General features: G+C 38.0%; 1 protein-coding gene across 2 annotated transcripts in view; it reads left to right on the forward strand.

The window, feature by feature from the left end:
- Fam120c (family with sequence similarity 120 member C) overlaps positions 1 to 15,079 on the forward strand; it is a 153,226-nt gene that overhangs the window by 101,841 nt on the left and 36,306 nt on the right. For both annotated transcript variants that reach the window (NM_001427708.1, XM_087600110.1), the window contains 1 exon segment: positions 2,863 to 3,112. In NM_001427708.1, coding sequence (NP_001414637.1) covers positions 2,863 to 3,112 — 250 coding nt within the window.

Raw genomic sequence — 15,079 nt, forward strand, 5'->3', positions numbered from 1 at the left:
ATATCTCTGTTTTTTCTTTGTATATCTTTTAAATATACATTACTGATATTAAATTATACAGATAATGTAGCTGGGGATATAACTATGGTTGATCATGCACTTAGTATGCTTAAAGTTATGGTTTCAACTTCTTGTTCCTGCCAAAATATATGGTAGCACACACCTTTAATCCCAACACTTAAGAGACAGAGACAGCGTATCTTTGGTTTTAAGGCCAACCTGGTTTATAGAGGAAGACACTGTCTCAAAACAACAAAAAGACAGAAATAACAATCTAAATCAATATTATAAATAAATCAATATAGGATTCTAAAATTAATTCAGGTAATTCATAGGAAATGAATAACCATAAAGCTGAACAATAGGAAACAAAAAAAAAAAAACAGTACCATTACTAAAATGGTAGTCTTACTCTCTAATTCATAGGCAAATGAATGGAACTAGAAAATATCCCGAGCGAGGTAACCCAGTCACAACACACACACATATGGTATGAACTCACTGATAAGTAGATATTAGCCACAAAACTCTGATTGCCCAAGATACAACCCACAGACCACATGTAGCTCAAGAAGGATGACCCAAGTGTGGATGCTTCAGTCATTCTTAAAGGGGAACAAAAATACTCATAGGAGGAGATATGGAGACAAAGTTTGGAGCAGAGACTGAAGGAATGGCCATTCAGAGCCTGCCCTACCTGGGGATCCAGCCCATATACATACAGCCACCAAACCCAGACAATATTATGGATGCCAAGAAGTGCATGCTGACAGGAGCCTGATCTAGCTGTCTCCTGAGAGGCTCTACTAGAGTCTGACAAATGCAGAGGCGAATTTTCACAGCCAACCATTGAACTGAGAATGGGGTCCACATTGGAGGAGTTAGAGAAAGGATTGAAGGAGCTGAAGGGGTTTGCAACCCCATAAGAACAACAATACCAACCAACCATATCTCCCAGAGACTAAACCACCATCCAAAGAGCACACATGGACAGAACCATGGCTCCAGCTGCATATGAAACAGAGGATGGCCTTGTTGGGCACCAATGATAGGAGAAGCTCTTGGTCATACCAAGAGCTGGAGCCACCCCCCCCCCAATGTAGGGGAATGTCAGGGCAGGGAGGCAAGAAGGGGTGGGTATTTAGGTGGGGGAATACCCTCATAGAAGAAGGGAGAGGGGAGGGGCTTATGGATAGGAAACTGGAAAGGGAATAATATTTGAAATGTAAATAAAAAATTCAATAAAAAAGAATAGTCACATCATTATGAGCACATCCTAGGTTGTCAGTATGTCAATATGAGTACATCCTAGATTAGTCAGTATATGCTATAGGCTTTCTCATACCTGTCACATTAATTAGTTGAAAACCTAAGCCCTCATTGGTTGGTTATAAGATAACATTCATGAGTAGCACTTGTGTTTTTGTGAAAGGAACCCTAGAGAGCTGCCATGTGGAAATTTAAGAAAATAGCTGTCTGTCAACTGGAAAGCAGGCCCTTACCAGATGTAGCTCTCTGCTCTTGCTTTCCTGCTTCTAGAACGTTGTGAAATAGGTATCTGTAGTTTATAAGCCATTTCTTTAGCCTATAGGGTTTTGAGACAGGGTCTCGCTGTATAGCTCTCACCAGCCTAGAACTCACTATGTAGATCAGAATGAACTTGAACTCACAGAAATTCACCTGTCTCTACATCCCAGTGCTAGGATTAAAGGTGTGTATCTGCCATTGCTGCTTTTTTTATAGCAACCCAAATAGATTTAAGACAATGTGGATATGAAAATTCTTTTTTTATGAAAATTCTTTAAATATTAGCCTATATCATCTGCATAGAAAGTTCAAGACTAGCTTTGGCTGTGTGTCATGCTACTGTCTTAGAAAAACAAAGAAACAAAAATATTAATAGAATTTAACAACACAGAACACACACACACACACACACACACACACACACACACACAAACACCACTGAGGTTTTGAATTTTCAAACAAAACCAAAGCAAGTAGTGGTTTTTGTTTGTTTTTCTAAGTAGGGTTTATTCTGTTGTGGCAAGGTTAATATTTAACTTTAACTTTTTATTTAAAATTAACTTACTGTCTAAATAAGGTAAAGAAACAAATCATATGGTTTTATCAATGGATATAGGAGAAAGCATTGGTCGTAATTTGACATACTTCATGATAAAAAAAATCTCTCCAAAAAGTGGGAAATGAGAGAAAATACCTCAACTGGATGATTGAGTCACTACCACAACACATCTCACTTAACAGACCACAAATTAGGAATCCAAGCTGTGCCAGATGCCATGATTGTCTACTGCATTTTCACCTTTGTAAATCTAATTGATGCTGGATTTGAAGGACTTAGGGTTTTGGTTTTCAGAGACAGTCTCTAATACATAGGCTAGTCCCCAATATGTGCTAAACTTGCAAAATTTCTAAGATTTGGGGGTTTTGATTGAGGACTCAAAATTAAATATCCTATAATCTATTATGAAACCAAGTATTCACATAATTCTTCCTTGGATGTCTTTCTTTGTCTAGTCTGGTATATCTACTTAAAAACAAGTTTCAAAGTATTTTCAAAACTGTGGGATGGGATCTTGACTTTTTCTTCTGCAAAGTAAGCACTGTGTTCTGTAAAAATTTTGTGGTGACTATTCCCTTTTCTGGATCTTTATGAGAATTAATTTGATAATTAGGTATCAGCTGTCTACTAAATGCTTGTGGCTCCTAGGATTTATTAGTGCTAACAATTACAATTACAGTGACAAAAATGAAAAGATATTGAAGTGCAAATTGTAGGCAGCTACAGTAATGTTCAGCCTCTCTGGAGCCTACTTCTCCGGACTTTCTGTTTTTCAGTTCCTTCTGTGATCCTTAAAGAGTGGTCTGCATATAAAGGGAAATCACCTCAGACCCCCGAGCTGGTATCTGCACTCACTTTTCGGGAATGGACTTGCCCAAACCTCAAGAAGCTCTGGTTAGGCAAAGCAGTTGAGGACAAGAACAGGAGGATGAGGGCTTTCCTGGCCTGTATGAAGTCAGACACTCCCAGTATGCTCAATCCAGCTAATGTTCCCACCCACCTGCTACTCATGTGCTGTGTACTCCGGTAAGCTGTACAACACGCTCCTACTTTCCTTTTTGACCTCTTCCTTAAGTGTTTTCTTATAGCATTTCAAGGTGAAGAGATTTTATAGTTTGTGCTTGACTTAGCCTTAGCCTTCAGAAACATTAGGAATGATTGTTATATGGGTAATCCCAGTTTGTGATCCCATGTCATCATTTGGACATACATGAATTCAATTTTTTATTTAAAAATATTATAGAGCCATTTAGTTTTTGTGGACGAGTGTTTGCCTGAAAATATGTTTGTGTACCATGTGGATGCAGTTCACCCAGAGGCCAGAGAGGCTTTGCATCCCCTGGAACCTGAGTCAGACTTAATTGTGAACCACTGTGTGGGTGCTGGGAATCAGACTCTGGGTCTTCTGGAAAAGCAGAGTGCTGCTAAACATTTAACCATCTCTCCAGCCCTGATTTGTTTGATCTTTATGTTTTTTTGCCAACAGTCCTTGTTCATTGTTTATTTTTCCTTTTTTTTTATTACTTCACCAATTATCAAGGTTCCTCCTCTTTTTATGCATCCTTTGTTTTGGTTGATTCTCTCCCTCATGCCTTCTCTCTTGCCTCTCTGTGCTTCTCCTTCCTTGTTAACTCCCATTTCCCCTTTTCCATCTTCACTTCACGTGTTCTACTATTCTGTTCCTCTTAGAGCCTCTGTTGTTCCTCCCTTCATAGACCCATTTCTGGTATCTTGACTGTACGTACATTCACTTCCACCTAAATACACATAGGCACAAATTACCAGCTAGGATAGGGTGAAACAGCATGTGGCATCTTTCTTTCTGACCTTAGCTTACTTTACATATCTTTCTGTTGCTTATCTTTTTTCCTTTCTTTCTTTCTTCCTTTCTTCCTTCCTTCCTTTCTTTCTTTCTCTCTTTCTTTCTTTCCTTCCTTCCTTCCTTCCTTCCTTCCTTCCTTCTTTCTTTCTCTCTTTCTTTGAATTTTAATTTATTTGGTCTTATTTATCATAATGATGCCTTAGGAATGATTGTTATATGGATAGTCTCAGTTTATGATCCCTTGTCTTCACTAGGATATGCATTGATGTACTGTTGCTGTGACAAAATTCTATGACCAAAGCGAGTTGGGGAGGAAAGGGTTTATTTGGCTTACACTTCCATATCACTGTTCATCACTGAAGGAAGCCAGGACAGGAACTCAAACAGGGCAGGAACCTGGAGGTAGGAGTTAATAGGACCATGGAAGGCGCTGCTTACTGGCTTGCTCCTCATGACTTTCTCAGTCTGCTTTCTTATACAATCCAGGACCACCAACCCAGAGTGGCACCACCCACAATGGGCTGGACATTTCCCATTCCCCATAATTAAGATAATGCCCTACAGTTGGATCTTATGGAGGCATTTCCTTGACTAAGGTTCCCTTATTTCAGATAATTCTAGCTTGTGTCAAGTAGGCATAAAGCTATCCAGGACAAATGGACTCTTGCTATGTTACTAAGCTTGTCTGAACTTTTGTGCTCAAATTGTTCAGCATCCCTAGTGGATTGTATTATAGGCATACATGCCTACATCCATTCAGTTGTTTTTAATCTACCCACATTCATATATGTTCTTCTAGATTGTTGGGTTATATTCCAACTATTATGCTATTATACTATTGTCACAGTATTTTACTGATTAATTGATAGATACTTCTTCCCAGTTCTTAGGGATTTCACTCAGTGGTCTCAAAAAGGTTTAAAAAAAAGAAACCTGTGTCTATTAATTTTATGTATATATGTATTTGGTTGCATGTATGTCTGTACACCACGTGCATGCAGTGTCCACAAAGGTCAGAAGAGGCTGTCAGATTCTCCAAAAATGGCATTAGTTATGCTTGTGAGCCTCTGTGTGGGTGCTATTAATCAGACCACCAAACTCTCTCTACAGTTTCAAGAAAATATTTTCATGAAATGCTCATTTTAGTGTTCCTTTGTCAATGTATCTGGAGTAAACACCCAGGAATAGAACTTCTGGTTCCAATAAAACAGTGGTTCTCAACCTTCCTAACTCTGGGACCATTTAACAGTTCCTCATGCTGTGATGATGCCCACCCATAAAATTATTTTCATTGCTATTTCATAACTGCTACTGCTATGAATAATAATTTAAACATTTTTGGAGACAGATATTTGAGAAAGGGTTGCATACAGCCCATATATTGAGAACCACTACTATAAAATATACCTATAAAATGTTTTACTAAATATTGCCAAAACACAATAGATTATAGCCTTACTAATTTGTATACCTAGGATAACACATATGTTTTCCTATTTGTCATACAATCAAAATCCCATAGATTTTATACAATATTTTGACATTTGTTTTTCTTTACTGATGAGGATGACCTTTGCTTTTTTTTTTTTTTGCTAAAGAGTATGTGCAAAGAAGTTCCTCTAACCTTGAACTACACAAAAGTCCTGTTTTTCTATTTTAGTGCTTATTACAAACTTGAGGGGTTTTTTAACTTTAAAGTTTTTATCTTTTTTGATCTATTTATTTATTATATACACAGTGTTCTGAATATATATCTACATGTCAGAAGAGGGCACCAGATCTCATTATAGATGGGGGCCACCATGTGGTTGCTGGGAATTGAAGTCAGACCCTCTGGAAGAGCAATCAGTGTTCTCAACCTCTGAGCCATCGCTCCAGCCCAACTTTAAAGTTTTAAAATTAACTAATTAATTTTATGCCCATGAGTATTTTGACTGCATATATGTCTGTGTACCACATGCATGCCTGATGTTTTTAGAGGCCACAAGAAGGCAGATGGTTCCGGGCTGCCATATCAGTGCTGGATATTGAAACTGGGTTCTCTAGATGAGCAGCCAATGCTCTTAACTGCTGAGCCATCACTCCAGCCCCTTATACTAACTTTTTAATATGCCAGTTGTGGTGGCACACACTTTTAGTCCCAGCACTGGGGAGGCAGAGACAGGTGGATCTCTGAGTTTGAGGCCAGCCTAGTCTATATAGCAAGTTCCAGGACAGTCAAGGTTACATAGAAAGATACATTTCAAACAACAAACCTTTAAATATAAAATTTAAGGTTCTAGCATTTATTTCTATTTTATGTATATGTGTGTACCTGAATGTATGTATATTCTCTGTGTGTGGGAAGGTGCCCATGGAAGCCAGAGGGTTTCAGATCCCCTGGAATTGGAATTACAGATGGTTGTGAGCCAGGAACTGAACCTGAGTCTTTGCAAGAACAAGAGCTTCTGAGCCGTCTCTCCAGCACCCACTTGAGCTTTCTCGTTCATCTGTTTATTCTGCAAACTCTCTATTAGACTGTGTCTATTTTACTTGCTAATTATACAAGTTCTTTGTGAGATGCATAACAGAAATTTTTGAATAATTGTATTCTTATGCATGTGTACTTGTTCAAAAGATCTTTTCCAGTCTATCACAGTTTGTTCAATTTTATGTACAATGTCATTTTATCAGACAGAATCATTTTATTTTTCCAAATTTTTCATTATTATAATTTTTACATAAAGAAAAGTTAGAATAATATAATGAACATCAATATGAACACTACCTGTAGTCTACTACTAATGCAGATATTTTGTCTGTAAACTATTCATCTGTCTATCTCCAGTTTCCTATGTATGTATGCTTCTTGGTAGATTACTAAGTGAACTATAGCTATCAAACTTTTCTCCTTATTGAGAAGCACGTAATTTGGCTTGTCAAACCCAGTAACTTGGTTTGATATCTTATTTAATAAATTCTCCATATCTCTGGATCAAAAAAGTTATTCTGTAACACTTTTCAGGTAAGGTTTTTAATATAGTGGATACTTATATTAGATATGTGGAAGAAAGGGTCTTAACTTTCTTTTCCCCACATACTGAGCTTGATCCCCATTTGCATGTATTAAATAATTTCTTTCCCCACTGATTTGCTGACCTTTAATAACCACCTTCCTCTGTACACGTGTTCACATGCAGTACAAACACAAACACACCACACACACACACACACACACACACACACACACACACTCACACTCCATTCATTGTTTTGTTCCATTACTAATGATTAAAGGCTCATAATTTTCTTTAGTATTAGGCAGGGCAAATTACTCTGCATGTCTTGTTTTAAAATAATACCATTTTTACATTCCATGAACTCTTGAAATTATATAATATGTAATTATTTTAATTTCTATAACAATACTGTTGTGGTTTAATTTGACATTGAATTGATTAATTTGGGGCATCAGCATCTTTATAATATTACGCCTTTACATTGAAAACCATAGTCTACCTCTCCCATTGATTAAGTGTCTTTCTTCATGCCTTCTTAGGTTAATTTTTCAATAGATATCTATAATTTAATTCCTAAATACTTGATATGTTACTGCAATTAAGGATGATATTTTCCTTTTATGCTTTCTGATTGTTTATTTGCTGATGCATTGGAAGTAATTTTTTGTAGTGGGTAGTTCAGATTCTAGTTTCTGTAAGGTATAGAAAACTGAACTTTAAAACTAAAAGATCTTAGTTTGAATTGTGTTTTTATTATCATGATACGTGTGTGCATGCTGTGGGTGAGGAGATGCATGTGCCACAATGTGCATGTAGAAGTCAGAGAACAGCTTTATAGAGTTGGTTCTCTTCTTCCCCCTTTGCATGTATGCCAGTATTGAATTAAGGTTGCCAGGGTTACAACAGCATGTACCTTTACAGACTGAGCAATCCTGCTGGCCTTGCATTGATTTTTGGTACAGAATTTTACTATGTAGCCCAGGTTAGCCTTCACCTTGTGTTGAGGCTAATCCTGAGTGTTGGGATTACAGTTATGGACCTCCATACTCAGCCTCGGTTTAGATTTTTGTTTTGGCCCTTTTTATCTTGGTAACTCACTTTAGCCTTTCTGAACATTTGTTTGTTTTTTTCACTGTAAGTAGCATAATAATTCTTCACAGAGCCATTCGAGCATTTAAATAATGCTCTTACATAATAGATGCTCAATATAATGTATTGGTTATCTAACTGTCTTGCCAGTCAGATTGATGACCCATGAGATTTTCCCCCAAATGAATAATAGATACAGATTTTTATCTATCTCATCGCAAACATATTCCTGGGCCACAGATGAGAGATGGCTCAGCAGTTAAGAGAACTGGCTGCATTTCCAGAGGACCTGGGTTCGATTCCCAGCATCAACATGGCGGTTTACAACCATCTGTAACTCTATTTCCAGGGGACCTGACACCCTCACACAGACATACATGCAGGTAAAACACTAATGCACATAAAATCAAAATATATCATTTAAAAACTTGTCCTATATTAACTCTGAAATTGGGCATTTTGTTTCCTTCCTTTATTATATTTATTCATTTTATTACATATGGTTATACATGTGTATGGGGTAACATTTGCCATAACTCATATAACAGAGGTCAGGGCAACTTGTGGAAGTTGATTCTCTCCTTCCATCATGTGGGTCCTGGGGATGGAACTCAGGTTTGTGAGGTTTGATATCAAGTGCCTTTGCCTTTGAAATCAGCTCATTTTAATCTATGTTCTCAATTCTTAATAGCATATTTTCCTATTTACTTGGTTATCTTGCTTGTGTAGAATATGTCCAGGAGTATCTTATTAATAAGGCCTGTGAATGTCTTCAAGGGAAACTCTCAGGCTCCTGTTCAATCTGTTTATTCTTAAGCACATTTCTGACAATTTAGTCATCTGATTTTGTAGTGTATCAGAGATCATAAAGCAACAAATAGTAGTAATATTTACCAAATATTATTTGGTAATACTATTTATCAACTACTAAATGTAATTTCTTTTCCAATTTTCTATGTTAGAATAGTCTGGTAAAAGCAACTTACGGGAGAGAGGTTTTTTTCACTACAGGATCACAACTCAGGGAATGGTGACACCCATAGTGGGTGGTTCTTCTTACCTCAGTTAACCTAATTAAGACAATCCCATCTGCACTGGTGATTATAGATCTCATTGAATTGACAATTGAGATTATCACAGTAAGCAAGACAGACAGATATTTTAACAAACAGCCCTACTAAGGGCAATGACAAATGATAGCACACTGCCACCAACTCAAAGAAAAAAAGATCACATTTCTTAAAATTTCAAAATTAAGTATCTGAAGATAAAATTGTTCATTATTAGTCAGTACCCCAATGTTTATTAAGTCATCACGAACAGGTAATAGTCTATTTCTTGCCATGTGCCTTGTGGTTGATATTTCGAATCCTTATAATAATAGTGCCAGCTAGCATAAATGAGGAAACAAGCTTATAGAGCAGCACCCAACAGGAATGATATAGTACTGCACAGTAGTTAGAATTCAACCCCTGATTTTTATGACTTTTTAAGAAGATAAAATATTTTTAGTGCAGTTTTGAGCCAATGAGATGGCTCAGTGGATAAAAGTGCTTTATCTACTCTATAATGCGACGTGAATCATGGAACCCAGATAGTGGAAGGTCAGAATTAACCCCAGCAAGTTGTCCACTGAACACACGAATACGCAGATTCATGCATGTGCACGTGCACACACACACTTTTTAAAATCAGAAATTTACTTAGAATAATTAATGTAAAGAGTGGTTGAATTTTTTTTAAAAATTAACTTTAAGTGAAGAATAATATTAAACATGACATTGCTTACCAATATCAAGTATGTGAACATTGAACTAGAGCCTAGTTGAATACTAGGAGACAGTCTTTCTTGGTTCTTTTTTTTTTTTTTTTTCCGGAGCTGGGGACCGAACCCAGGGCCTTGTGCTTCCTAGGCAAGCGCTCTACCACTGAGCTAAATCCCCAACCTGGAGCCAGTCTTTCTTAATTACTTTATCTAATTTTAGTTAAAAGATGCCTCCAATGGGAGTATAATAATACTGGAGAAATCGTGACTAAAATATATGTTCATAAAGTTCTGAGCAGTTCTAGAAAAATAGCCTTTTAGGGAAGACTGATCTAACTCAAAGATATACTTTTGTGTGTACAATAGTCATCATTGAGAAGGGAGGCTGAAAAACTCAGACTTTCGAGGAAAGTCCCTGCTTGATACTGCATCTTATTCTTTCTACCAAATTGTATCCAAATCTAAACAGTTGCTCAGAGTCCAGATATTGGCCCACAACCACCTACAACTCCAGTTCTAAGGAATCTAAAACCCTCTTCTGACCACCATAGGCAGTAGGCATGTATGTGGTACCCAGACATATGTGCAAAACACTCACAAGATAAATAAATCTGTTTCAATTTACCTAGTAAAACTAGAAACATCATTTAATGTTTCTGCTATGTTTCCTAATGACATATCACAGAAAGGAAAACCATAAAATCTATTAGAGCCAGCTAAAAAGCTCAGCAGATAAAGGTATCTGCCCAAAAGCCTGATAACCTCTTTAAACTTAAGACTCATATAGTAGAAAGAAAGAACTGACTCCCATAAGATGACATCCTCTGACTTCTACACATGCCCACACATACATGCATTCATACACACTATAAATTTGAAACATTTTAAACTTTTTGCAAAAATAAAACCTACTAAAGGAAGATTTTAGTGCACAGTGTGGCGATTTCTTTTCTTAGAGGGACTTGTAAAAGCAAAGGCTTAGTTGCTTTTTACCTGATTAGAAAACTGATTAACACCATTAAAGGCCCCAGAAGCCATTATTCCAGCAGTCAAGTTGTGTTAGTCCATTTGAGAATAGCTAGACATATACTCTTGAGGTGAACAGTTTCTGCCAGGAGGCAGGGTCAGGGCATAGAAGAATGACAATAGAAGAAACCAAGCAAACTTAGAGACATATGGAATATTATGAAAGCTTTACACTGCGGCTTCACTAATGTGGCACAATGTCCGACTGGATGGCATAAATGACCTTGGTCCTATTGGTGAAACCTACAAACAGTACTTTAGAAATGCTTTGCCTGCTACTGCTGCCTTTCAGCTTGTGACTTTACCCAGTGGAAGCTGTGTTGACTGAAGCATATAACAGTGCAAGGAACTCTCTGTAACTGGGCCCAATGTTGCTTACTGTTTCAACTAGCATTTTCATTTTGGTTTTAAAATGGAGGCTGGTAAGTTTCAGTTGGACTAAAGTATCTGAAGTTATTATTGAAATGCCATATAACATAAATAGTTGAGGATGAAATAGAAACAATAAATCTAGTTACTGATATACTATAAATTACATTCATAGACATGTTGCTAAATGTGAGGAAAGAGACTCTTATTACATATTTACTCAAATGCATAAAAGTAGAGGGAAATAACATGCAGGAAAGTTAAGCTATTGTTTTGAGACACAATGAAGAACACAGCTAAATCCACTTAAATGCTGTTAACAATGTAAACACTTAGTTATCAAACAAGAGAAAAGATTCTTCTTTTGCTTAAGTAAAATTAAAATACGTAAATTTGAATAGCGGTTTTAAAGATTTATTTTTATTTATTATATATGAGTACACCGTAGCTGTCTTCAGATACACCAGAAGAGGGCATCAGATCTCTTTACGGATGGTTGTGAGCCACCATGTGGTTGCTGGGAATTGAACTCATGACCTCTGGAAGAGCAGTCAGTGCTCTTAACCACTGAGCCATCTCTCCAGCCCTGAATAGCGGTTTTAAAGACAACGGAAGTGGGACAAAATTCTATATAGACAATAATGTTCTAATGGAAGTAGACCTATAGTTTTCAACAGTAAAGACAGTCTAAATCTGCTGAAGGTATCAATACGTCTATAGTTTTGAGTCAAGATCACCCCCTTACCCGCACCTGTATTAAAGTAGGTCTATTTCAAGCAGGAATAGCCAAGAAGACAGGGATTCCTTCTCCCAGCTCCTATTCTTGGGCTGTTATTTTACCCTGGAAAGGGAAGGCTGCCATTTGTCATCAATCCCATCCCTGAGTCCAGGTAAGTGTGGCCAAGAGGATTATTGACCCCACCCCCACTTATAAAGGGCAGAAACTCTAATCCAGTGGTTCTCAACATTCTTAATGCTGTGACCCTTTAACGGTAGTTCTCCGTGTTGTGGTGACCCTTCCAAGCATAAAATTATTTTTGTTGCTACTCTGTAGCAATTTCTACTGTAACTGAAATTTTGGTATTGTTATTAATAGTAATGTAAAATATTTGCTCTGCAGGATATCTGATGTGTAGGCCCTGTGAAAGGGTCATTTGACCCTCAAAGCAGTTGTGACCTACAGGTTGAAACCACTGCTCTAATAGAGGCTCTAATTGCCTCCTTACAGCAGAAATGCTGGAAGGAGTTTTCACAGCGGGAGGGGTAGGCTACAAAGATGCTACCAACATGACCATATCCCCATCTTCGGTACCTATCTATAGAGCAGCACTATTGCATACCATACTTGGGTGGGGGGGGGACTCTAGATCTAGTAAAATAGTCAGAAAATCTTTTGCTGGGGCAGCCAAGCCATAGAGTGTGTGTATGCTGGCTAGTTCTTTGTCAACTTGACACAACCTAGAGTTACCTGAAAGGAGGGAACCTCTATTGAAGAATATACCTCCATAAGTTTTGTCTGTAAGGTATTTTTTTTAATTAATTTACTTATTCACTTTACATCCTAATATCAGCACCCCCTTCTCTGCCTAGTCCCCATGCAGCTCCTCTCCCATTTCCACTCCCCTTCTCTCTCTGTCTCTGTCTCTGTCTCTGTCTCTGTCTCTGTCTCTGTCTCTCTCTCTCTCTCTCTCTCTCTCTCTCTCTCTCTCTCTCTCACACACACACACACACACACACACACACACACCAGTTACTACAGGACTAGGACATCCTCTCTCACCGAGACCAGACAAGGTAGCTTAGTAAGAGAAGTGAGATCCACAGGCAGGCAACAAATTCAGTGACAGCCCCCACTACAGTTGTTGGGGAACCTGCATGAAGACCAAGCTGCACACCTAATACATATGTGTGTCAGGGAGGGCTAGGTCCAGCCCATGATCCCTCTTCTGTTGGTTTTGTGGGGGGTGGTTTGCTGTCCTTATCCCCCCACCAGAATTCCTGCCTGGATACAGGAGGTAGCCATCCCCACTGCTAGGAGTCTCAGCTAGAGTCACTCCCACAGCTACCCTGAGGCCTCCCCCATCCCAGGTCTTTGGCATGTCCTAGAAATGACCTCCCCACTATTGATTTCCGTTCTCTCTCCCCTAACTCCCCCTATACCTGATCCTCCCTCTGCCCTACTCCCCTCCCCCTCCACTTTCCCACCCAGTTCTCTTCCTCCATCCACCTCCAACATTTATTTTATTTCCCCTTCTGTTTCTCAGCCATTAGAGATTTCTTCTGTTGAAATTTTTAATTAATGATTGATATGGGAAGTCCCAGCCCATTGTAGGTGGTGCCATCATTGGACTAGTGGTCCTAGATTCTATAATAAAGCAGGCTAAGCAAGCCATGGGAATAAGTTAGTAAGCAGCACCACTCCATGACCCTGTGCATCAGTTCCTGCCCTATTTGAGTTCCTGGTCTGAGTTCCATCAGTGATGAACAGTGATATGGAAGTGTAAGCTAAATAAACCCTTTCCTCACCAACATGGTTTTTGGTCATGATATTTTATCACAGCAATAGTAACCCTACCTTAGAAAGGAGAGGGTAAAGACTGATATAATTTAGAATGAGATATGGAAAACTATGTGCCTACTAGTATGTGGGAAGCAAAGGGGAGCTTATTAGCAAGAAATCAGGAGGCTGGTAGCTAACTGACATAATAATGTGGCAGAAGATCCAGAAATTTTATAGCAAGAATCATAGAAAGAATCAACCTCTTTCTTGTCTTCCTGAATCACAGTCAAGTTGAGAACAGGAAAATTATGAATATGTGCTAGAGTGGGACAGGACACTCAGCCTCATCAATGCAGGGTACATGTCTCTATGTTGCAAAAGCCTGAAATAGCACCTCTGATTAAACAGGGCCTGAGAATAACACTCAAGAAGCTTAATTTTTTTAGCCAATGGGTCTTTATTTTAGTTAACTATCTACTAATAAAGAAATAAGTGCTCTCTCAAGAAAAAAATTATATAATCGGCATTCAAAATGTTTCATGATTAGAGTATTGGAAACTGAACCCAGGGTCTTGAGCATACTGGTTCGGCACTGTGCTGCTGAAAGACGCTTAATTTTTTAAAGATTGATTTATTTTATTTTATGTGAGTATACTATAGCAGTCTTCAGATACACCAGAAGAGGGCATCAGATCCCATTACAGATGGTTGTGAGCCACCATGTGGTTGTAGGGAATTGAACTCAGGACCTCTGGAAGAACAGTTAATGCCCTTGACCTCTGAGCCATCTCTCCAGCCCAAGAAGCTAAATTTTAACCTAAAATCAAATGTATCTTTTTACTCTGTGACTTTTCAAGGTCATGCCTTCTTAGATGTGACCTGCAAGCTACTCATTCTTTCCTGAGTGTGGTGCTAAAATGTAAACCTCCTAATACTCTGATAGATGTCTTACTCCTGAGATGTATTCAATGGTAAAAGGTAAACATCTAGCTGACTGAGGAGACTTAAACATATTCTTTAACCTACTAGTGGCTTTGCTCATCATAGGTGACAGGTAGTCAAGTTAGAGTAAAAACAAAGGAGAAAAATTTCGAAAAGACATTAAGTGCTGCATTATGCATAGAAAATAGACTTCAGTAACTAAACAAGAGAAAAATTGACAAATAACATTGACCACTCTTAATCAATCTACAGATCTCCAAATGTGACAAATCATAAATAATTCAGGCTTTCAAAGAAGAATAAACACTTAAAAGCAGTATAAATATTTTCAAAGATCTCAACAAAGAGTTGTGGATAGTGGTATACTTGCTCTGGATACACAAAGACCTAAGTTTAAACTCCAGTAGGAAAAGAAAAAAAACTCAACTGAATAAAGCCAAGCACACAAAATTAAATGAAGGCATGATAACCTTATTGTGAC

The sequence above is a fragment of the Rattus norvegicus genome, chromosome X, assembly GCF_021556685.1.
Source record: "Rattus norvegicus strain SHRSP/BbbUtx chromosome X, alternate assembly SHRSP_T2T, whole genome shotgun sequence".
In the NCBI taxonomy this organism is placed as follows: Eukaryota; Metazoa; Chordata; class Mammalia; order Rodentia; family Muridae; genus Rattus; species Rattus norvegicus.